This window comes from Diadema antillarum, unplaced genomic scaffold (genome assembly GCF_040938485.1).
Source record: "Diadema antillarum isolate AM-2024a unplaced genomic scaffold, OU_Dant_1.0 seq00000081_RagTag, whole genome shotgun sequence".
NCBI lineage: Eukaryota > Metazoa > Echinodermata > Echinoidea > Diadematoida > Diadematidae > Diadema > Diadema antillarum.
Window position 1 is genome coordinate 1,312,463 of NW_027271174.1, and position 25,009 is coordinate 1,337,471.

Below are 25,009 nucleotides of genomic sequence, written 5' to 3' on the forward strand. Positions count from 1 at the left end.
TATGGCTATTAGAAAGGCAGTTTTTGGACTGTAAAATGTAAAATTTTGAAGCTCGCTCGATCCGCTCGCTCGCATGTAATCGTTATGGCATTCTCCCGATATTGCTGCCAGTAATTTGTCGTGTCATACCGTCATTCCATAATCCAACCCCCTCCCACAATCTCCCCTTTGCTCGTTCCGCTTGTTCGGGCTCGGTTGCGTTCATGACATCTGTGTAAGAATTATTTCCAGAAGTTTATTTAAATCATACCATTGATAGGTAAATTATTCAATAACAATTTACTTCAAAATATACCGATACCTTAAACAAGTGGGACTGTTTCAAGTCGGTATAACACGCAAAAAACCTGCATCAAATTGCACCATTTACAACATAAAAATGCATTTTCAGTTCTAACCGTTGGAGGGGGTTAACCCCCTTCCACACCCTCCCCCTCGCTCGCTCCGCTTGCTCGGGATCGGTCGCGTTCATCATATCAGTGTAAAATCAATACAAGAAGTTTATTGAAATGATAGTTTATAGGCAAATTTTTCAACATCAATTTCCATCAACTTGGTACTGCTATCATGGGCGTCACCAGGGTGGGTGCGTTGGGTGCGAACGCACCCCCCCCCCCCTTCAGACAAAAAAAAAAAAAAAAAAAAAAAACCTTCAGGCTTCGAGCGACCTCAACGCCGGACGCTAAATAATTATTCTTTTTTATTTTTTTGTCAACTTTGCACCAGAGACCCACCCCCCCCCCCCCAAAAAAAAAAAACAACAAAAAAGTCGTGGGCAAAAGCAATTCGCACCCCTGGTTCTGGCAGTACTTTTTTATACATATCTACTATTCTATACAGTGTTTACTATTTAGATAGATTTTGGACATCCTTCCCCGGCTTGGTCTCCTCGACGCCACCTCGCTGGTCATACCTCCCCCAGTCATGAACATAAACCGACACCCTTGACTACCAGTGGCGGATCCAGGGGGAGGGGAGCGCCGGGCGTCGACCCCCCCCCCCCTACATTTCCGAAGCGAAAAAGTATAGCTACAAACGGTAGTTTTTAGACTGTAAAATGTCAAAATTTTCAAGCTCGCTCTCTTCGCTGGCTCACATTGAATCGCTATATGCATTTTTTTTCTTCCGTACGAATGGCATTTCGAGATAATTGAAATTTACTTATTTTTTTCGATCATGATTGCTACACTTATAGCATTTGCAATTACTTTTTAACACGTAAGAGTTTAATCCTTACTCTTACGTGTGATCTATTCGTCGAATTGTATTGTTAGAAATTATGCAGAAATCGCAAGAGATCTACAGGTATATATATATTTTTTTTGGTTTCCAAAGACCGTTGTGATGTACCATGCATACGAGTGTTTTGTTGACCGCGGGCACTGAACTTGCGGTAAACAAACCGTCCTACACATCACTTTTAAAGATTATTTAGATTCGACGGTTCGTTGACCGCGCGCACTGGTTTGCGGTCATCTGAACCGTCGTATATAATAGGAGAGGACGGCGTATCGCTGTGTTTTAACACGCGCACTAATGAGAAAATGAGCAAAATGAAATGGCATGACTCTATAAAAGGGATAATTACACAAAAATATACATCAGTTAAAAGTAGGAAACTGAAAATTTCACAATATGTGTAACAGAATGTCTATTATCGAAATGACTGAAAATCTAAATATCGACACGTTGACCGAAAATTTCATATCATTCTTTTTATTTTTCTTGACCTTTAATCGCAAATATCTCCATTTGGCAAATATGGACTTATCGGTTTTTGCAAACAAATTCGTCATATATAATATATATATATATATATATATATATATATATATATATATATATTCATATGTATAATACACAGAAATCATTTCATTGTTCATTTTTCCTCATCGTGCCTTTCCATGGTATCAACAGGTACAGACATTACACCAGCTGCAAAATTTCCAACTGCTGGTAAGTTTGAATCAGGAAATAACGATCACTTTCTTCTTAATCATATTCACGTCCTATCTTATGACATCTACATTTATCATTTATACAAAAAAAAAATTAATCTAGACTGGGATGTAATTCATGTATCAATTGCTTTTTTAAATAATTTTTCTGTGGCGTTTCTTTTTCTTTTTTTCTTTCGTGATGTTTATCGAAAAACAGAAAGCGTCTGTGTCAAACAGTAAGAAATCATATTGTAGTATACTGTCTAGCTTGGTCCATATTTGAAACGAAAAAAAAAAGTGTTTACATTCTCTTTTAATATTGTTATGACGAATGTTACCCCAATGTTTACCTATCAACGCCCATTGAAAGAGCTGACAAAAATTACGAGACGCTGAAATCCTAAAATACTGAAATGAATCAACTTTATAATGAATCTTTGTTTTTCTATAATTTATTTTTCTGAAAGAGGAATTCTTTTCAATGGTGCTAAAGTTTGAGATCATACGATGACTGGGATTTTGTGTGTTTTTCTTTAAGACATTTTTATTAGAATAGTGTAATTTTTATTTCTTAAAAAAACCCTTTCCACATAGGCCTCTGTCAATTTCAAATCATTGATAACTTTTGATGGGATAATGCTACTGCATTTAGAGCTTCCAACCGTCATTAATAGAGTGTACCTGATAAGTGTAAGAAATTTCAGCTCAAGTTGAGTATGCCTTCATTGGGTTGGTAATGAGTTTCATATCTGTTTGTTTGTTTGCTTTTTGTGGGTTTTTTTTTCTTTTTGGTCCTATTTATTGCACAGAACACCACGTGTTTGAATAAATCGTGAATTCCGAAATTTTTCAGAGGTTGTCCTTTCCTTTCATTATTTAGATAAGTTAAGGAAGTCCATTTGTCGTGAGTTATATATTTTTAACTCCCAAGATATAAGCACCTCAAAGTTAAAAGTATACTAAAAGGCCTAAAAAGAACCTCTAGGGGTTATTTCGATATTTTTTGCACAGATTTTATGGTCCGAAACATATACCCACAATCGAAGTTTGTGTGTGTGTGTGTGTGTATGTGTTTGCAGTAAATGGGTTTTTCCTCCTACTGTTAATGTCCGTCAAGTAACGTGTTTTTTTTTTTTACCCCATTCACATGTCCACCTTCATATAATGGCGTATGTAGAGAAATATACATTTTTATTTAAAGATATATAAACGGGGAAGGGGCTTACGACTCTTGGTGTGCAAAGTAAATGTCATGAAATTTTCGACGTCATTTTTTTTTTCGTTTACTAAAAACCTTTTTACCATGTTTTTCCACGGTAACAGCAAGTACAGAGAGGCAATCATGTACTCCGACGACAGAGTGTCCAACCGACGGTAAGTTAAAAAAAGTGAGATCATTATTTTCTTAACGTTTATCCATGTCATATCTTATAACTGCTACTTCACATAATTGTTCAGGAAAAATCCGTGACTGGTACTCATTCCGATGTAATGCATGTGTCAATTGCTATTGCATTATCCTCGTGTTTTTTTTTTTTTCGTTATATTTATTGAAAAAACAAGATCATGTGTGTCAGGCACTTCGAAAGTGTAGATGCTCTCGTGTATTGCAGGGGCCATTAAATGTTTCAAAGAAAGAAAAATAAGTGGTAAGTGCTGCCTTTTTTTCTGGTCTCATTATATTCGTTTGTCGCGAATGCCTGCTTCAATCCCGACCATCACAAATCATGGAAAAATTGCAGAAAATCCTCCTTTTCTTCATTTTTAGGTCGTTTGGACATTCTTTTTTTTTTTCTTCAAATGAACGGTGTTTGAGTTTCCGGTGTTTAATCGTACAGAGCTATAACTTTTGCTCACTAAAGTTGTACTTTCAAAACATGATATGTGTTCGGCTCTGTTTTGAACCATTTTAGAGACTCGTGTGTTAATGGTAGTGTGTGTGCCTTTCTGTTATCTAGGTATGTGATAGTAAATAAGAAATATCGACAAGTCAACAGGAACTTCTGCACGTGCAGATCCAAGAGATCCGGGTTTTACTCCTGAGTCTCATTTTATTAAAGTGTTTTAGAACAGAACAGGTTTGTCCATTTGGAGGTCCTGTGTGTGAGAAAAATTAGAATAATAAACATTCATGCACGTAATAAGATCCCGCTTTATTAGTTTATCACAAAGAGCAGGGTACATAACCCGGTGACATAGTCCCGCCTCACATCCTATTGAACTCCATGAAAAACCAGCTATAGTGCAGCTCAATATTGGCTATCGAGCCATCTTCTCAGATGAATAATGAAACACACAAACAAAAAAACTGAATCGTAGCTAAGAACCTTAACATGAATGATCAGAAAATACAATTCAGGCAACTTTCAGTTGGTCTTATGATGAAGTATTCTTTTTCATTTGAATTAAATTAAAGATAAATTCAATTTAATTATCATTTGATTTTTTTTTTCGAAGAGAACATAAATATATCACACTCATTTGTAACAGTAAATAAGGTAAGCAAAATTAGTTGAAGCACAGAAGCAAAAAAAAAAATATTGTTTGTATTTTAACAATGTGATATTGTATTATGGGTTTGTTCTGATAATGTGCAATTATATTTTTTACAAGTTATTGCTATTATATTAAAGTACGGGAATGCATTACATGAGGACTCACATGCCTAAGGGCAATAGTAAAATGATTACTTTTGTGAGCTCTACCCCATGTATTGCTTCCCATTTTTTTTTTGGACAAAGGTAAACAGTGTATTTGTGTTATTGTATAAACTGTGTTATTTTCATGTGATTATATGTTATGTTATTGTTCATTGTCATTGTCTATTGGCTGAATAAATAATAATAATAATAATAAGTCACGCGAATGAAAATGAAACGAGACTTGGAGAACAGCTACACTACAAGAGGCAATACTATGAGAAATGAGACAAGACTAACATAACAATAAGACAATAGAACCGACAAGAACGCGCAACAGAGACAGGGATCTTCGTAAGAAGTATGTAGCAAAATGAAAATCTGACGCGTTGAAAAATAATGAAATATAAATATTATTGCGGAAATGAAATAAAGGGAGTCGAGTCGTAGCCCTATAAGTGTATTAGGACGATGGAGCGACAAAAGGTGACAATATATACATGTACGTATTGCAAATTTTTCGAAAGGGTAACAAAAACACCTGATAGGCAAGTTGAATTTTGTATAATCGTAAGATTGCAATAAAAAATAAACAATCTTCATCTAAATGAATATATTAGAAGGGGCACGTGTTTTGAAAATATCATGATTTGAAGAATATCAATGATTTGCACCAGTATTTAAAGTAAATGTGCTCTTTGTGACAAATAGTTCGTAAAAATTATAAATGAAATTCATATGAACGCCGAGTAGAATATTTACAGATCGATCGATTTCTTAAGAATGTTAAATCCAAGATAGGCGGATGTGCGTTTTTTGTGTAAATGTATATAAATTGTCCTAGATACCAACAACAGCTAAATGATTTCTATTTAATAAGAAGTAACAATGGGTTTGTATGAGAACGAAGTGGAAAATAACACATGAATCGGAGAGCATCCTCTTGACATTAAAAACAACCCACTCTATCCTATAGGTTCTGGTAAAGGTTGCTAAGACTCCATAAATCAAGCATAAGGCAACAGCAATGACGAGTACAACATAAGTCTAATTAAAGTCTAATGAGTACAACGCTGTTGGGATGATAAGACCTCGCATCTGAAATTTTGATGAAAATTACTTTCTTGTATGAATGGTCAGATAATCAGTTAAATGATGTCTGTTCCAAATCCTAGCCGTCTTACCCGAAAAATAAAGCCACCACTGCATGATTCTCCCATTTGATACAGTGCTTTGGCTGTCATGTTTTTAGCTCTTTTGAACATGTGACATTTTGGAGATATGAGGTTTTCTCGCCCCAGTGACGATACGCTTGTATTACGATAGAGTGTGTTGCAAATACAGTATAATCAATATGTAATTTCCAAGAAATTTTGTCATCTACAGTGACTCCATGGGATTAAAATTGCGATACTTTTTCTTAATGAGAATCATCCAAAAATTTAATCTGTAATATATGTGACCGTGCACCTCAAAACGAACATAAAGTCGCACACACTGATTTTGCGTGAGGACTGAAAATAAGTAAAATGGGTCAACCTAGCCGAACTTGACTTTTTCATATTTTCTGAAAGAGCGGGTCTTCTTTTACATTATGCTAAAATTTGGTATCATAAAACGGGCAAGAAAGTGTGTTTTTTTAGCAGTTTATCTCGAACATTTTTGGTAGAATAGTGTGGTTATGTGTGTCTTTAGAATCCTTTTTTTCATTTCTGAAAACCCTTGTCCACACTCTTCACTTTCAACTCTAGTAACTTTTGAAAGGATTGTGCTACTGCTTTGAAAGTTGGCATTGATTACGGACAGAATGTGTTAATGAGGCATGCACAATTTCAATTCAATCTGATAATTCCTTCATTGCTGTTACTCTGGTGGTTTACTTCCTGTTTTTTGTCCCATTCATCCCACAGCCAGCACGGTTTAGTAAAGATTAAGCGCTTGAATAGATACTGTACTTCAGAGCCTCTTTTCTCAGTTCACACTTTTCCTGAGTTTGTGCTTTCTTTCCAACATTTAGATACGTTAGGAGAGTCCATTTGATTTGAGTTATACATCATTTTAAAGCTTAAAGTCTGCTCTTTCAGAATATGGACTTAACTAAAAATTCATGTATGGCGACTTTTTGTTTGTTTTTAGGTGCACTGTCACATATAGAATATTACGAAGCCAAAAATATAAAGGTCAAAAATGTGTCACCTTGAATCCCAAACATCTTCTGAAAAGGAGAAATAGTCATATTAAGCGGCTGTCTCTGATTTAATTGATAACAGAAGCTCATTCCATAAAAATTCAACCACTGAGTATTCACAAAACACGTGATGCGAACTATAGTTTCAGGTTCTTTTTCAAAAAAAATGAACATTTGGGGAAATCTTTTCTTTTTTATTTTAAAAGAAAATTTTAATTTTAACTGAATACATGTGCAATATTCTGAACAATGCCATCGATAATGCCGTCATTCAACTGTATTTTATTGGTATCTCTTTTTTTTTTTCATCGACTTCATGGCCTGCATTAAAATTTTCCAAGTATTTTTCATATCAAAATTATATGTCAGTAATTGCTTAGAGTATGATCTTTCTGTTCTCATTTTTTAGAACGTAAAGTCGGTGTAAAAGTGTTTTCTACGTTGTGTCTTTTTTCTTTGATCGCTTATTTTTTCCAATTTCTATTCTATTTTTCTAAAACAGTTGATTTTTGCCTATCGATTAGACGAAGAATTAATCTTGAAATCCACGATCACCTATTATAGTTCTTTTTTATAATCTAATTTGTGTTTTTTCCTCATCTGGCTTTTATGGAAATGGCGAATTTTGGCTTCCATAATAAGGATCTGCATGGGTGTATCAAGGAATTCCGTAAATGGGGGGGGGGGGGGGAGGTGGGCTTGACAAAATTAATGGGGGAGCAGGTGCCCCGTCTTTTTCTTTATTTTTAGTTATTTTGTTTTGATAAAAAAAAGGTGTGTATCCGTATCGTCGCAAACACAAGATTATTAGCAGAGGTGACATCAACTTCCTAAACTGCCAGAGAAGGATAAAGGAAACTGAATTTGGCAAAAGACACGTGGGTGACAATTACTGCTGCATATCAGTTATCATGTCCTATAAAACTCAAACCAGTGTGCTTTTTTATCTTAACCGTTTCATGCTAACTGTGCCCCCAATGTATATTGGACTGTGTAGCGAATTACTGATAACTTTAATGTGAGCTGGCTAGAGCAGGACAAGTCTTTGACCTTTAATAACAATAGCATGCAATTAATAACCCTTCTTTCTTATGAGAAAGTGTTGGGAGGATAAAAGGGCTTATAAGTCCCATTTATTTACATGCACCGAAACAGTCCTTATTCAGAAGCCGAGCTTTTGAAAACAACCCTTTTAATGCATAGTGCCCCTACATCTATTCAGACATGGGATACCTTTTCCAAAATTGAAGAAAAAAGTGCAAATTAACAAAGAGGGAATTGCCGATGTTTTTTTTTTATTGATAAACGCACTTGACTTTTATGAATTAACCTTCCAATACACATGTTACACGACACCTATTATTTCATATTGATCATTATACTTGTCTATGTATTTCATATTGTTTTTTTAAATACGTAATCACACAATTTCGATTAGTTCGAGAAAGAAAAGAGTAATTCACATGCCATGATTTGTTACGGAAGTTGAAATGAATTCGAGGCAAACCTTGAGTGCCGGAACTCACAGCTTGATTTCTCAATACAGAAAAGAAAGTGCAATATGTAAGAGAGCACATCTAGCCGTCCGTACCAGACATTGATTCAAGAAAGAAATACAGGCCACTTACTGAGGAAAAAGACAGTAGTATATGAAAACAATGAGCAGGGACAACTTCAGACGAGGCGAAAAGTGAAGGCTTGGGCATCCAAGTCAAAGCGTCGCTATTGCTGCCGACCAAAGGTGTAGTGTGAAACTTTTCTAGTCCATGTTGTTGTTTTGATATAATGTCAAAGAAATTGTGGATGATGGGTGTGAAACTATGGACTTTGCGATAGTTAAGACATAGCCGGACCAGACGCGGTGCGAAGCTTTCGCATTTTTACAGCGAATGGGCTGTGTATAGTTAGTGAAGACACTGTTATTGTTTTTAATGAATTGTGATATTTCATATTTTATTTTGTCTCAGAATGACTCAAAAGACGTGTTTTAATCCTTGTCTCCTCCTCCATCAATTCATTTACAGCCGTCGCCAAGGAATTATAAATCCTTAGTTTTGTATGTCTTTGTTGTTCTATTTACTATAAAGGGTCACAGAGTGTAACAGAATCATTCGTATTTTGTGGACTTGCCATTATTTATATTAACGTGCTGGGAACATGCAATGTGTGTCAAACATCAATTCTAAGTTGGTAACCTCTTTTTTTCAGATTGTGAACTTAATGCACACACACACACACACACACACACACACATACACCATTTTATTTTGACACTTGATGTGCATTACATTGTATATGTGACCCTGCACCTCAAAACAAACAAAAAGTCGACAGACATGAATTTCTAGTTAAGACCATATTCTGAAAGAGCAGACTGTAAGCTTTAAAATGATGTATAACTCAAATCAAATGGACTCTCTTAACCTATGAAAATATTGGAAAGAAAGCACAAACTCAGGAAAAGTGGGAACTGAGAAAAAGGCTCTGAAGTACAGTGTCTATTCAAGCGCTTAATCTTTACCAAACCGTGCTGGCTGTGCGATGAATGGGACAAGAAACAGGAAGTAAACCACCAGAGTAACAACAATGAAGGGATTATTAGATTAAAGTGAAATTAAGCATGCCTCATTAACGCATTCTGTCCATAATTAATGCCAACTTTCAAAGCAGTAGCACTATCCTTTCAAAAGTTATTAGAGTTGAAAGTGAAGAGTGTGGACAAGGTTTTTCCGAAATGAAAAGGGGATTCTAAAGACACACCTAATCACACAATTCTACCAAAAATGTTCGAGATAAACTGCTAAAAAACACACTTTCCTGCCCGTTTTATGATACCAAATTTTAGCATAATGTAAAAGAAGACCCGCTTTTTCAGAAAATATGAAAAAGTCAAGTTCGGCTTGGTTGACCCATTTCACTTATTTCCAGTCCTCACGCAAAATCAGTGTGTGCGACTTTATGTTCGTTTTGAGGTGCACGGTCACATATAATAGTAGGTCACATTTTATGTAAATTTAATACAAAGCCGGTATCATATATTTTGCTGTCTTTATGGGATGATGGCCAAACTGTGTTGTCTTCCTCCGTTAATTGTAGAACCTTCATGCTCATGAAAAAAAAAATCCCTTGTTTTACAGTTGTGTTTAAAGTGACGTCCGGAGTATTAGCCGCAGCCTTGGTGTTTTCCTGGTGCCTGTTCCTTTGTTATGTCTCCTTAAGAGAGAGATGGCAACGTAGAAATAAAGGTAAGTTTCATTGATTTTGCAAAGCTTCAATGCCCACAGGAACAGACTAATGCAGCTATGCCTTTCGTCAAACTTTTATTTTAACTGCTGTACAGATTATCGTTTTAACTGTTGTAGAAAAAGAACACAGGCAAAACATGGGAAAGCGGAAGTATGGAAGAAAAAAGTAATATAACCGATGTAATAAACCAAGGTCTTCCTATTAATCTTAATTGTAATGTGCCTGACACCATGAACTTAACAATTAGCAAAAACATCAGTGAGACTTCAATAATTAGGATTATATATTTTTTCCTCTTCTGTTTTCAAACATTCTTCCACCTCGTCTCCCCCTTCACTTTTTCTTTTCTTTTTCGGTAAAAAAATGTCCAATGTATAGTTAAAGTATTATCCAGAGAAGTATTCCTCTTTGTTTAGCTATGTGTAAACAAGTGCAAAAATGTATTTTAATTCGCCATTTCTGATAAGGCTAATTATGTTCTACTCTTGTCCTCTCGTTCAAAGACGGGTGTGTGAGCTGATAATTAAAAACAAAAGCAAAAATACGCGTGTACATGAATTCTGACTTCTTTAAAATAATTTGTCAGCAGGAGAATATTCATTTCAAATTGCCCGCTGATGGAATGAGCTGATTGAACTGGTCAAGTTTCATAATACTATGATAATGATAATAATGCATGAGTATAACAAGTATCACAATAATATGATTATGATATGAATATACAAATTTATTGGATTGATTTTCTGTTTCCTATATCATACGAATATGATATGATGCAATGCTGAATCTTAGACCGCGGTACACTTCGCTTAAACTAGAATTGCAATTTCTTTAAAATACATTCAATCCTTTTTCTAAGCAAACAAAACACAGTTTTTGACAGATATGCCTAATATAATGACAACGTAAGTCTGATTCTGATTCTGATTCTGATTCTATTTTATATATCAAGGTACTGAAGTTAATATGCAGCCTGAACGTCAGCTATTAGCAGGTAAGGTATAACTGGAGACAGGCAAATGCAAGAATTTGTGACATATTATGTCCATAATACTTTAAACGAGGAACCTGTGATAGCTCTTGAATTGGTGTCGTAATTAATCACTGATTCGTTGGCATTTTAGGTGTGAGGGTATGCCCTTGATGGTATAATCACTCGAAGGAGAACTAGAGGGCGTCTACCTCAGATTACTGTACCCATATTATCAAGTCGCAAACCTGTGATATTCTCCATATAGACCGACAGACGTATAAAAATAAACATAATATCACAAAATAGATATAGAAAATACTCAAAGATTTGACTGATTTCGTGTTTCAAATCCCAGTCAAATAGACCAACTCATACGGAGGTGCGGGGAGACTAAGGGATCGCCTGCGGCGTCTGTCCGTCCGTCGTCCGTCCGTCCTTCCGTCCGTCGTCTGTCCGTAACTCTACAAAAAACTTCAATAACTCTTTACTCTGAGCTTCAATTGCAATCAAACTACGAGGGAAGAGGGGTCATACAAAGTTTCACATTTTATCATATGTGACCGTGCACCTCAAAACGAACATAAAGTCGCACACACTGATTTTGCGTGAGGACTGAAAATAAGTGAAATGGGTCAACCTTGCCGAACTTGACTTTTTCATATTTTCTTAAAGAGGGGCATTTCATTTCATGAAGCATTTTGTCCGACAACTTGTCGCACAAAATTTGCTTTCAGCCAATCAGAAGCAAGGATTTCAGTAGCTTTTAACAGTTTGTCAGACGAAATATCTGACTAATTGCTTCATGAAATGCCCCCCAGGTCTTCTTTTACATTATGCTAAAATTTGGTATCATAAAACGGGCAGGAAAGTGTGTTTTTTAGCAGTTTATCTCGAACATTTTTGGTAGAATAGTGTGATTAGGTGTGTCTTTAGAATCCCCTTTTCATTTCTAAAAAACCTTGTCCACACTCTTCACTTTTAACTCTGATAACTTTTGAAAGGATAGTGCTACTGCTTTGAAAGTTGGCAGTAATTATGGACAGAATGTGTTAGTGAGGCATGCTTAATATCAGTTTAATCTGATTATCCCTTCATTGTTGTTACTCTGTTGGTTTACTTCCTGTTTTTTGTCCCATTCATCGCACAGCCAGCACTGTTTGGTAAAGATTAAGCGCTTGAAAAGACACTGTACTACAGAGCCTCTTTTCTCAGTTCACACTTTTCCTGAGTTTGTGCTTTCTTTCCAATATTTAGATTGGTTAGGAGAGTCCATTTGATTTGAGTTATACATCATTTTAAAGCTTAAAGTCTGCTCTTTTAGAATATGGTCTTAACTAAAAATTCATGTCTGGCGACTTTTTGTTTGTTTTGGGGTGCAGGGTCACATATATGAAGGTCACCTCAAGGTCAAAGCTCACAGGCAGGGGTCAACGAACTACTAGAGCCCAATGTTAAGTTTTTATGGCGCGTTTCTATTATGGGTCATAACTTTTGATCCATAACTCCATTTGTAACTAAACTTGGATGGTAGATGTCCCTTGGGGAGTGGATGATCATCACGAGGTCAAAGGTCACAAGCAGCGGTCAACGAACTTTTAGAGCCCAATGTTAAGTTTTTATGGTGCGTTGCTATTATGGGTCATAACTTTTGATCAATATCTCCATTTGTGACCAAGCTTGGATGGTAAATGTCCCTTGGGGAGTGGATGACCACCACAAGGTCAAAGGTCACATGCAGAGGTCAACGAACTTTTAGGGCCCAATGTTAAGTTTTTATGGCACGTTTCTATTATGGGTCATAACTTTTGATCCATAACTCCATTTGTGACTAAACTTAGATGGTAGATGTCCCTTGGGGAGTGGATGATCACCACAAGGTCAAAGGTCACAAGCAGGGGTCAACGAACTTTTAGAGCCAAATGTTAAGTTTTTATGGCGCATTTCTATTATGGGTCATAACTTTTGATCCATAACTCCATTTGTGACTAAACTTAGATGGTAGATGTCCCTTGGGGAGTGGATGATCACCACAAGGTCAAAGGTCACAAGCAGGGGTCAACGAACTTTTAGAGCCCAATGTTAAGTTTTTATGGCGCATTTCTGTCATGGGTCATAACTTTTGATCCATAGGTTCATTTGTGACTAATCTTGGATGGTAGATGTCTCTTGGGGAGTGGATGGTCACCACAAGGTCAAAGGTCACAAGCATGGGTCAACGAACTTTTAGAGCCCAATGTTAAGTTTTTATGGCGCATTTCTATTATGGGTCATAACTTTTGATCCATAGGTCCATTTGCGACTCAACTTGGATGGTAGATGTCCCTTGGGGAGTGGATGGTCACCACAATGTCAAACGTCACAGATAGGGGTCAACGAACTTTAAGGGCCCAATGTTAAGTTTTTATGGCACGTTTTATTTTTCCAATAAATTTTTACCCTTTAATATCTCTTTATCTGATCTATCTTTTTTTTATCTGTTATATCCCATTCGCGTACAATTTCTTGTACGCGAATGGACACATTATGGCACTTGCCTTGTTTTGATCTATTACGAGATGGCTAGGTAAAAACTTCTCAAATTTTTCAGAGGCCTGTTCCTGATATTTCTATTTCATCACCATGATCGCATTTTGACCGGGGGCTGTTTAGGCGTCCAAGGTGCACTGTATTGACCAAGTATGTATTGTGGATGGAGGGATAATGACGACATGAACGTAAAAACTTAAAAAATGGAATGCATTTTAATTCACACATATATCGCACATTGAACAATTCTAAGTAGCATGCAGAACACTACAAAACTTAAGCTCAAGTTTTGTTTTTGTTTTTTTTTTACTTTGAAAATGCTGTACTAGATATGAAATTATATGCACATTATGTATGTCTAACTATAAGGAAAAATATGCAGAAGCAAGCCAATGGGCCAGCTCTGCGATGGACAGTCTTTAAAGGTGACCTCCGGATGATTTTCAGATTTTTATATTTGAACAACTATAAATCAGTTATACTGAGGACAGAGTTTAAAAAACTATGATAATTGGTACGGAGAATAAGACTATGTTTAAAATTTAGAACAAATTGCAATGAACAAGGATGATGACATGGCAGGGTCACCGTAATGCATGAGTAGGGGCTCAAGGAAGCAAAACAAAAGAAAAAGACATGCATAGATTATACACAGGTGAACTACAAGTAAGTGGTATTGTAATGGAATTACACTGCATTTCTGTAATTTCTGTAATGTGTGAACCTCCCATGTCATCATCCTTGTTCAGTGTAATTTGTTTATAGTTTTTCAAAGTATTGTTTCTCTGCCCAAGAACCACAATTAATTCCACAAATCAATACATGTAGTAGTCAATTTATGTACTACATGACGTGAAATTATGAAAATCATCTGGAATGCCCCTTTAAAGCTATCAAGGTTGGAAAATTTTGAGATTAGGTAAGTAAACGTGGTATACCAGGCCTTTTAAGCTGTTACTGTCCATTGTTGGTATCATTTTCTTTTCTCCCACTGTATACATTTCCCATTGCAATGTCAAGAGATTCGATTTTCGCTAATTTAGATGCTATGCCAGGAGAGCGTGCCGAACTCAGGCAATGAACGACTTTTTGCCAGAATTAAGATGGGTAGTGACCTCTTAAAGGGGATGGCTAGTAACTGATCAGTGGGAATCAGTGGGAATGCTGTGGGATGATTGTTCCAATCCTTGTGTAATTCGTGTATAAGAGTACATCATATATCTATTGTGTGAAAATTAATTGCTTCAGAATGGTCTCATATTCAAGTAATGTGCAGTTTAATATTAACGGGCCGTTTACGATCGCCCCGTCACTGTCCAGGCACGCTAACCTGGAAACATAAAACTGCACTTTTCTTGAATATGAGACCATTCTGAAGCAAATGATTTTCAAACAACAATAGATATGTCATGTACTCTTAAATGAATCCCACAAGGATTGGAAAAATCATCCCCCAGCATTCCCACTGATTCCCACTGATCAGTTACTAGCCATCCCCTTTAGCGAGCCATACACAGCGTGCGCCTTCGTATTTTGTGTGTGTGCGTGTGTGTGTGTGTATGTGTGTGTGTGTCGTTGTTTTTAAACCATATGTGACCCTGCACCTCAAAACAAACAGAAAGTCGCCAGACATGAATTTTTAGTTCAGACCATATTCTGAAAGAGCAGACTTTAAGCTTTAAAATGATGTATAACTCAAATCAAATGGACTCTCCTAACCTATCTAAATATTGGAAAGAAAGCACAAACTCAGGAAGAGTGTGAACTGAGAAAAGAGGCTCTGAAGTACAGTGTCTATTCAAGCGCTTAATCTTTACCAAACCGTGCTTGCTGTGCGATGAATGGGACAAAAAACAGGAAGTAAACCACCAGAGTAACAACAATGAAGGGATTATCAAATTAAACTGAAATTAAGCATGCCTCATTAACACATTCTGTCCATAATTAATGCCAACTTTCAAAGCAGTAGCACTATCTTTTCAAAGTTATTAGAGTTGAAAGTGAAGAGTGTGGACAAGGTTTTTCTGAAATAAAAAAGGGATTCTAAAGACACACCTTATCACACTATTCTACCAAAAATGTTCGAGATAAACTGTAAAAAAAAACCACACCTTCCTGCCCGTTTTATGATACCAAATTTTAGCATAATGTAAAAGAAGACCTGCTCTTTCAGAAAATATAAAAAAGTCAAGTTCGGCTAGGTTGACCCATTTCACTTATTTTCAGTCCTCACGCAAAATCAGTGTGTGCGACTTTATGTTCGTTTTGAGGTGCACAGTCACATATTATCTTTATGTACCTTAGGACAAAAATTCAGTTTCAGTGCACTTCTCCTTTAAGGAGATGATTTATTTATTTTTATTTACCTTTGAATACAAGCTCAACAATATTATAGGCAGGTAAAAAGTCTAATATTAATTGTCAATAGTCAATATTAATAATGTAATACAATGTTTGTATTATGCATTCGCTTGTCATTATATATGTCAAGATACAGAGGCGAAAAAGCAACCAGAACTCCAGGCTTAAGCAGGCAAGTTTTAACAAAAGACAATTATTCTTGGTTCATTTCAACGAGTGAGTTATGATAGTGTATGATTTATCGTGTCGCCGTTCAACTGTCAATGATTTAACTTCATTGAAATTGAGGTAATCTACGTGAAATTCTGTGTGCGCCCACAAACAAACTTTCGTCGCGCATTATAAATATTTTTTTTCAACCTTATCAATCATTTGGAACAAAAAGAAAAATCAAAATTAATGCAAACATCGTAGGACTATAATTTTTATGTGGCTTCTGTGTTGCTGCCAGGGGGTGCCTTTAAATGAGAGAGTCAAGACATAAGCACGTGAATTTCAATGATTCCTTGTAAATTGGAATCTGCAGGGCTTTCCTGAGTATTATGTGAAATCCGTATTCAACGAGAGATGCCTACTTTCTCTATACATGGTTAGCCGATGATTTCATATGCAGATTGTATTATTTTTATCATTATAATTATTTTTATTATTAACACTGATATTATTGTTATTATCATCATCATTATCATTATGAAGGGGGGGGGTCTTTGGGCTAATTTGATCATTTTCTTTAAAGCGGTATTAATGTGTAGATTAAGGGTGCGTTCGAGCACTCTCCTAAAGCGAACTGAACCGTCCGTAACCACGCCAGAGGAGCGCCCGAACGCTCCTAAAGTGTACAGTACCGTACTGTACAGAGCCAAAAGTGGACCACTTCCCGATGTGCTCCAAAAGTGTACCAAAAGCGTACCAAAAATTCGCTGTAAAGCATGCGCGTATCATGCGCATGCGTCACACTGCAAAGACATCATTCTCTTTGTTCGGGCCAGGTGCAAGTAGTGCAAGCGCAAGCTGGATGACATTCTTTTTACAACATGAGTGACCTTTTCTAAAAATAACTTGTGAGGTACGCTTTCTCAACAGAGCGCTCGGACGCTTCAAATCTGGCACAGTTCGGTACGGTACACTTTGGTTCAGTTCGCTTTGGTTCGCTTTAAAGCCCCCTCACACCTGAGCGAATGTAGGGGGACGAAGGGGGACGAATGGGAAAAACGCACGAAATGCGCGCGAATTCAACGATTTCAAATAAAATTGCCTTCAAATCATCCGATTATAAACTAAAGTCAAATACGATTAACGAACGGTAAGCGAAGGATAAATATGACATGCGAAGGATAACGATTTTTCGGTTCACTTCTTTGAGTAAATTGCGGCCGAAGGCGAGCGAAGGGTTGATATGGCCCGATTAGACGAACGAACAATGAGCAATGGTTTGATATGGCGTGCGATTGGAAACGAAGAATAGCTCAGGCGTTCTCGTACGTGTGTGTGCGTTCCTCGGGGAGTATAAAAGCGACCAGGTCCGTCCAGATTTCAGTGCGGCCAGAGAAATCATCTACGCAACATTTACATTTAAAGGACGACAAAGATAAACAGTAAAACAGGGGCGTCACCAGCTTTTTTTCAAGGGGGGTGCGTTTTGACCATAATGTAACGAGATTTTTTTTTTTTTTTTTTTTTTGACAGACATTTGGAATATAGGAAGCTCTCAATCCCTAGACTTTTACTGTTTTTGAGGGAAACCAAGCGGGGAAAGGGCACCGGCGTAGCTAGGATTTCATCTTGGGGGGGGGGGGCGTTTGTATGCGAGGGAGCGAGCAAGGGGGGGAGGGTGTGGAAGTGCCTGTTGTCCCCCCCCCCCCCCCCCTACGGTGAAATTTGCATTTTGATGTTGTAAATGGTGCAATTTGATACAGGCTTTTTGCGTGTTTTTATCGACTTGAAACAGTCCCACTTGTTTAAGGTAGCAGTACATTTTGATGGAATTTGTTGTTGAACAATGTGCCTATAAACTACATCATTTCAATAAACTTCTTGTATTAATTCTTACACTGATGTCATGAATGCGACCGAGCCCGAGCAAGCGGAGAGAGCGAGGGGGGATTTGATGCATGTTTTGCTTGTTTTATCGACTTGAAACAGTCCCACTTGTTTAAAGTAAAGCAGTATATTTTGATGTAGATTATATCGAACAATTTGCCTCTAAAATTATAGTATCATCCAAATCAATTTCCTGTTTTAATATTTACACTGAATATCATGAACGCGGCCAAGCAAGAGCGAGAGGAGTGAGCGAGGGGGGAGGATGTGGGAGGGAGTGTCCCGGCCCCTCCCACGGTGAGCACTTTTTGCATTTTGATGTTGTAAATGGTGCAATTTGATGCAGGTATTTTGCATGTTTTATCGACTTGAATCAGTCCCACTTGTTTAAGGTGTCAGTACATTTTGAAGTAAATTGTTATTGAACAATTTTCCTATAAATGGTATAATTCAAATAAACTTCTAGTAATAATTCTTACACTGATGTCATGAACACGACCGAGCCCGGACAAGCGGAACGAGCAAGGGGGGAGGTTGTGGGAGGGGGTTCTACCCCCTATAAATGGATTATGGAATGACGGTGTGAAACGACAAATTACTGGCAGCATATCGGGAGAATGGCTTAACGATTACATGCGAGCGAGGGGAGCGAGCGAGCTTTAAAATTCTGACATTTTACAGTCCCAAAACTGCCGTTTGTAGCCATATTTTTTTTTTGCTTTGGAAATTAAGGTGGGGGGGGGGGGGGCACCGGGCGCAACTGCTGGCAATTACTGGCAGCAACATCAGGTGAATGGCATAACGATTAAATGCGAGTAAGCGAAGAGAGCGAGCTCGGAAATTTTGACATTTTACAGTAAAAAAAAACTACCATTTGGAGCTGTATTTTTTCGCTTTGGAGATCATAGGGGGAGGGCGCACCGGGCGCAACTGCCGGCAATTACTGGCAGCAACATCATGAGAAAGGCATAACAATTAAATGCGAGCGAGCGGAGCGAGCGAGCTTGAATATTTTGACATTTTACAGTAAAAAAAAAAACCCCAAACTACCGTTTGTTGCTATATTTTTTCGCTTCGGAATTTAAGGGGGGCGCATCGGGCGCAACTCCTAGCAATTACTGGCAGCAATATCAGGAGAGCATAACGATTACATGCGAGCGAGCGGAGCGAGCGAGCTTGAAAATTGTACATTTTACAGTCCAAAAGCTGCCGTTCTTAGCCATATTTTTTCGCTTTGGAAATCAAGGGAGGGGGGCGCACCGGGCGGAACTGCTGGCAATTACTGGCAGCAACATCAGGTGAATTGCATAACGATTAAATGCGAGCGAGCGAAGAGAGCGAGCTTGGAAATTTTACATTTAACAGTCCAAAGACCGCCGTTCTTAGCCATATTTTTTCGCTTTGGAAATTAAGGGAGGGGGGCGCACCGGGCGGAACTGCTGGCAATTACTGACAGCAACATCAGGTGAATTGCATAACGATTAAATGCGAGCGAGCTTGAAAATTTTACATTTTACAGTCCAAAAACTGCCGTTCCTAGCCATATTTTTTTCGCTTTGGAAACTAAGGGGGTGGGGCGCATGCCACCGGGCGCAACTGCTGGCAATTACTGGCAGCAACATCAGGTGAATTGCACAACGATTCAATGCGAGCGAGCGAAGAGAGCGAGCTTGAAAATTTTGATATTTTACAGTAGAAAAACTGCCGTTTGTAGCTACATTTTTTCGCTTTGGAAATCAAGGGGGGGGGGGCGCACCGGGCGCAACTGCAGACAATTAATGGCAGTAACATCAGGGGAATTGCATAAATATTAATTGCGAGCGAGCTTGAAATTTTGACATTTTACAGTCCAAAAACTGCCGTTTGAAGCTATATTTTTTTGCTTTCGAAATTACGGAGGGGGCGCACCGGGCGCAACTGCTGGCAATTACTGGCAGCAATATCAGGGGAATTTAAATGCGAGCGAGCGGAGCGAGCGAGCTTGAAAATTGTGACATTTTACAGTCCAAAAACTGCCGTTTGTAGCTATATTTTTTTGTAGTAAGGGGGGGGGGGGGCGCACCGGGTGGAACTGCCGGCAATTACTGGCAGCAACTTCAGGAGAATGGCATTACGACTAAATGCCAGCGAACGGAGCGAGCGAGCTTGAAAATTTTGACATTTCACAGTCCAAAAACTGCCTTTTGTAGCTATACTTTTTCGCTTTAGAAATGAAGAGGGGGCGGGGGGGGGGGGGGGGGGGGAAGACGCCCGGTGCGCCCTTCCCCCTGGATCCGCCACTGGTAGTCAAGGGTGTCGGTTTATGTTCATGACTGGGGGAGGTATGACCAGCAAGGTGGCGTCGAAGTGACCAAGCATGGGAAGGATGTCCAAAATCTATCTAAATAGTAAACACTGTATAGAATACACTTGTACTAGTAGATATGTATTAAATCAGTGCTGCCAGAACCAGGGGTGCGAATTGTTTTTGCCTACGATTTTTTTTTTTTTTTTTTTTTTTTAGGGTCTGAAGGGGGGTGCGTTCGCACCCAACGCACCCCCCCCCCCCCCCCCTGGTGACGCCCATGGTAAAATCAGCCGGAAGATTCCAGTATTTTTGGCACTGTAAACATTAATGTTTTTTTTTCGCAAAAATTATGCGAGTACGTGGAAGGTGATAGTCATCACGATGACGAGTTGGGTAGATATGAAGAGAGGTATTTCTTATGAGCATAATTATGTGCAAAAATGTCAGGAAGCTCATCAATTGAAAATTTATGCATAAAAATACCAACATTATAATGAAACAATTTCAGATTGTTGCTTCCACACAAAAGATCATTTGTGTGAAATAAATATCCAATATCATTACAAGAAGAAAAAGGGTATCAAGCAAAAACTGAGATGAATTGCCCCAATTGCTATCATTTTAGCAAAAAGAAATAAATATTGAAACAGTAACAATGGAGGTGAAGTGATAACAAATGTGACGTACCCCTAAATTGACTCGACCTACCCCCTTTCCCCTATTTTATCATACCACCAACATCGTACCAGATAAATTTGTAGTCACTGTCCACTATAGCCAACAGGATTATACTAAAAAAGCCCTTGTAGTTGCAGCATAGCGAGCCGGACAGAGGAGGTTTTCTGATGGCCACATGCTTGCCATCAATAGCTGCCACACAGTGGGGAAAATTCCACCGCTTGTAGAATCCACCAGCAAGTTGTTTCCATTCATCAGGGGTTGAAGGGGCTGTCATGACTTCATCTGCAAACTCGTCACATATGGCCTGACACACTTCTCTGGCCACTACAGATAGGGTGTTTTCAGGCACCCTCCACCCATACTGCATGTCGGAGTTCTTGGTGCCAGACACAAGATGACGGAGAGTAGCTGCCAACTTGAGACTTTCTTCCAGCCGCTCCCTGTACCAGGTGTACTGCCTCCTGATTCTTCCTCTGACCCTCTCCAGAATTTCATCGTAGACTTCAGGGGGCATGCAGAGAAATTTCTTGAAAGTCGAAGGGTCTTCTCTTCGGAGCTCAACCAACAGCTGGTCGTAGATTCCAAAAGCCCTTCTTCTGGCAGGGTTCAGCCACGTCCTTCTCCAGATACGACGTCGTCTGAAACCTCGTCTCCTTCTGAATCGGCCTCTGATGAACTTGTGTAGGTTCAGCTGCTGATGTATAATATCATTCTAAATACTGGACTATGAGGCCGGCTGCATCTTCCATTTTTCTGAAGAAACTTTGAAACTTTCAGGTGGAATATTTTATATATGAGTAGCGTGGTGAGTGGCTGGTCACAGAGAGCAGCTCAACATTCACCATTTTTTTCGTCAGGTCATTCGCTCGTATTCGTATCACTTCGCAATCCATAGTTTGTCAAAGTATCTCTTAGACTTGCCTTCGTGTATGCATCGCCTTTCAAATTTAGTAAAAGCCAATCTTAGTTTCCCTTCGCATAGAAGATGGCAAGCGAAAGTACGTTTGTCATAGTATCTTCGTTTCTATGCGCAAGTCATATTCAGTCATCGTGTTGCTTCGTTTAGGGTTTTTTCGAGATCGGTCCACCCTGGCAAAAAGCGCGATGAGGGACTATGCGTGACAGTAGCACACGAACGATAAACGAACGATTACCGCAGACTAAATAAGAGATGCAAATGACAGACGATTTTTCAATTCGTCGGGAAATTTTAAACATGTTCAAAAATCCCGTACGAATTTGAATAATCGCAACTGTTAGTTAAGAAGGTGTACGAACCCAAACATGAGGGTAAATATGACTCTAATACTATCAATTACCATTGAAAACGATTTTTCCAAAATTGCCTTTCGCCAGCCATCGCAAGTCATATTTCAGGCAATTCGCTCAGGTGTGAGGGGGCCTTCAGAGCGCTCGAACGCACCTTAAGATGACTACGAAAATATCTTACATTACATTTTATTACATGGCAAATGTTTTTGTGGGTGACTGTATGGTGTCGTCACGCAACAGATAAGTATTGTAGGGGGGGGGATCAGCCTCAGAATACAAAGCGAAGTAAACTTATTACAGAGCATTAACGTCTTTTTTGTGTCTGATGTTTACTTCACAGAGGAAACCAAAAGAAAACGTTCCGGAGATGGTGCAAGTCTCGACATATCGCATGGATAGCGGCTGATATTTCGATCTTTGACCGAGGGTGAAGGCAAGACTTGCGATGTTATGAGTTTCTTGATCATGACTTGTACAGGCTTCCCCAAAATGCAGCAACAACAACAACAAAATCCCAGCAAAGAGAGAAAGAAGCAAAGATGTTTCTTCTTTTTGGCATTTATGGGAGGATAAAAAGAGATTTGTCTTGAGACGATCGTTATTAATTTCTTGGACAAAATCTCTTAATGGGAGGTTTTCAGAAGTATAGTGCAAAATCTGGTTCTCCAGTAGTGTCATCATTTTGTTTAAAAGGTTTTACATTCTGGGAGGATTCGAGGAGAATAATTTGATTTCTTTAAATATTCGCGAATATTTTTCGACATAACTTGCGACGTGGTTCGTGCATAGTTTTAACCGAAGGACAAGTGGTACACAGATAACATTCAAAATAATGAGCTCTGCAATATACAGCACTTGTACATACTTTAAGAAATATATATAAGTTATATATAGTTATAAGAAACATACATGTAGTATGGTTATTCTTTCAGTATGATATATCTGTGATATTTCAGTTCAGCTCGCTTTTATCTCGGTATTTCATTGTCGATAATAGTGATACACAATATTAACGGACAATTTCATCACCATAATATACGTGTAAATAGAGTAAATGCAGCAATATTAGAAAACATCAGTGAAAGCTTGGGGAAAATCAATATGTTCAAAAGTTATGAATGTTTAAAGTTTCTGCTCGGTCACTGCTAGATGAGAAAATTATATTACAGCTTGTCATGTCACTTGTGTTTAACAATATAAAGAAAATAAAATTAAACATTTGTTTTTCGTATTTCTCGTAGAGTAAAAGAACACTCGACTTGCCTCTTTCAGAAGGCAGAGGGAGTGAAATCAGTATACGTCAGTAACCAGTCGAGGAAATGTGTACTTTTCTCTTAAAAAAATAATTTGTAAAATTGTATTTATGTTTTCCATATATCGTTCTACACATGTGACATCAAACACACTTTGTATGGAGGCATGTTTGTTACATAAAACTAACATGCATTCGTTATTGTACATATGAGAGAAAGTTGGTGAAAGTGAAAATATGAAGCGATGTTTCGTGTATTCTACAAAACATAACTGTAAGTTAACAGAACACAGCTGGAATACAGGACACTATACTTATTCATAAGCACAGCACTAAAACAATCTCATAAATGTTAGAATAATAATATTGTCAAGAAAATAAACTATCACAGTGTACATTATGAATCTTGCCACTCACATAGTGGACGGAGTTCATACATGGGTCCTGCTGTGAATGACTTGTGCGTTTTGCTGTGATTATTTTGCTCTGGAAAAAAAAATACGTAGAAATTAATCATGTCCATCAGTATGATAAGGTAAATAATTTTCATTACCGTAATAATAGAACATTAATTATTTGGAGATGCCAGGGGGCAATGGTATAAAAATCAAATACTTATTTAGGGCGTTTACGTATCAGACATATTATATTGAGATACAGGAAACTCTCTTTAAGAACATTACAAGATGCACACTGTATTTGATTGGAAAAATAATGAGCTTCAGACACCTGGCCCGTGATGTGCTTATAATTGTTGGTGTATGATTTTGACTATATTTGAAAAAAAAAAATGGTCCAAGTAAAAATGTTGCACTCACTAAAAAAGTAAAACTTCCACGATTATCTAGCTTGAGGAAAACGTTCTAACGATATTTTATTTGTAAATCATGGAACGTTCACGTTTAATAATGAGAAACTTCCACGATTATCTAGCTTGAGGAAGACGTTCAAACGATATTTTGTTTGTATATCATGGAGAGTTCATGTTTAATAATGGGAAGACACAAATATTTTGTAAGCATACTTGCAGCAGAGTCATGTCGTACCGTAAATAGTTGTTTCATTTGCATTGCATTTATTTTCACTGATATATCTTGTATAATGTTATAAGTTGTTTTGTGAAGCCATTCTTTTTTTCCGGAACAAGCATGAAACGCAGTATCTAAAGACTTGCGATTATTATTATTTTGTATCACTTTCACCATTAATACCATATCTGGTGAGGGGCCCATATTCTACTATCTCTCTCTCTCTCTTTTTAGTGGGTCCCTCCGTTGCTGTTGTTTTTTTTTTTGACACAATGCATATTGGCAATTATTATTAGTTCGAAAAAGGAAATTCACACATTGATTCACACATTGATGACAGGGTACTGACAGAGTACTTGGTGTTATTTTAGTTTTTATTTTAAGTTTTTCATGCGCAACATGTATTCATGATTTCGTTGTGTTTGTTCTTTTTCCTAAATCAACGGAACGATATATGTATATAAAATAAATGTTTTGAATGCAAAAACCCTAGCAGTTGAAACATTAATGAGAGTCTGATATACAAGAGTGATTACAATGACTTTCTATAGTCATTGACGTTGTAACGTATTTTGT

The 25,009-nt window shown here is 37.8% G+C and overlaps 1 protein-coding gene across 3 annotated transcripts in view; it reads left to right on the plus strand.

Moving 5' to 3' along the window:
* The window catches only part of LOC139726198 (uncharacterized), an 82,726-nt gene extending 57,717 nt beyond the window's left edge, over positions 1–25,009 (plus strand). For 2 of the 3 annotated variants that reach the window (XM_071637266.1, XM_071637267.1), the window contains exons 4-8: positions 1,918–1,956; positions 3,264–3,314; positions 9,905–10,012; positions 10,966–11,007; positions 22,494–25,009. In XM_071637266.1, coding sequence (XP_071493367.1) covers positions 1,918–1,956; positions 3,264–3,314; positions 9,905–10,012; positions 10,966–11,007; positions 22,494–22,552 — 299 coding nt within the window. In that variant the 3' untranslated portion in view covers positions 22,553–25,009. Of the gene's footprint in view, positions 1–1,917; positions 1,957–3,263; positions 3,315–9,904; positions 10,013–10,965; positions 11,008–16,003; positions 16,046–22,493 lie in introns of all 3 variants that reach the window. The other variant, XM_071637268.1, reaches the window with a different exon arrangement.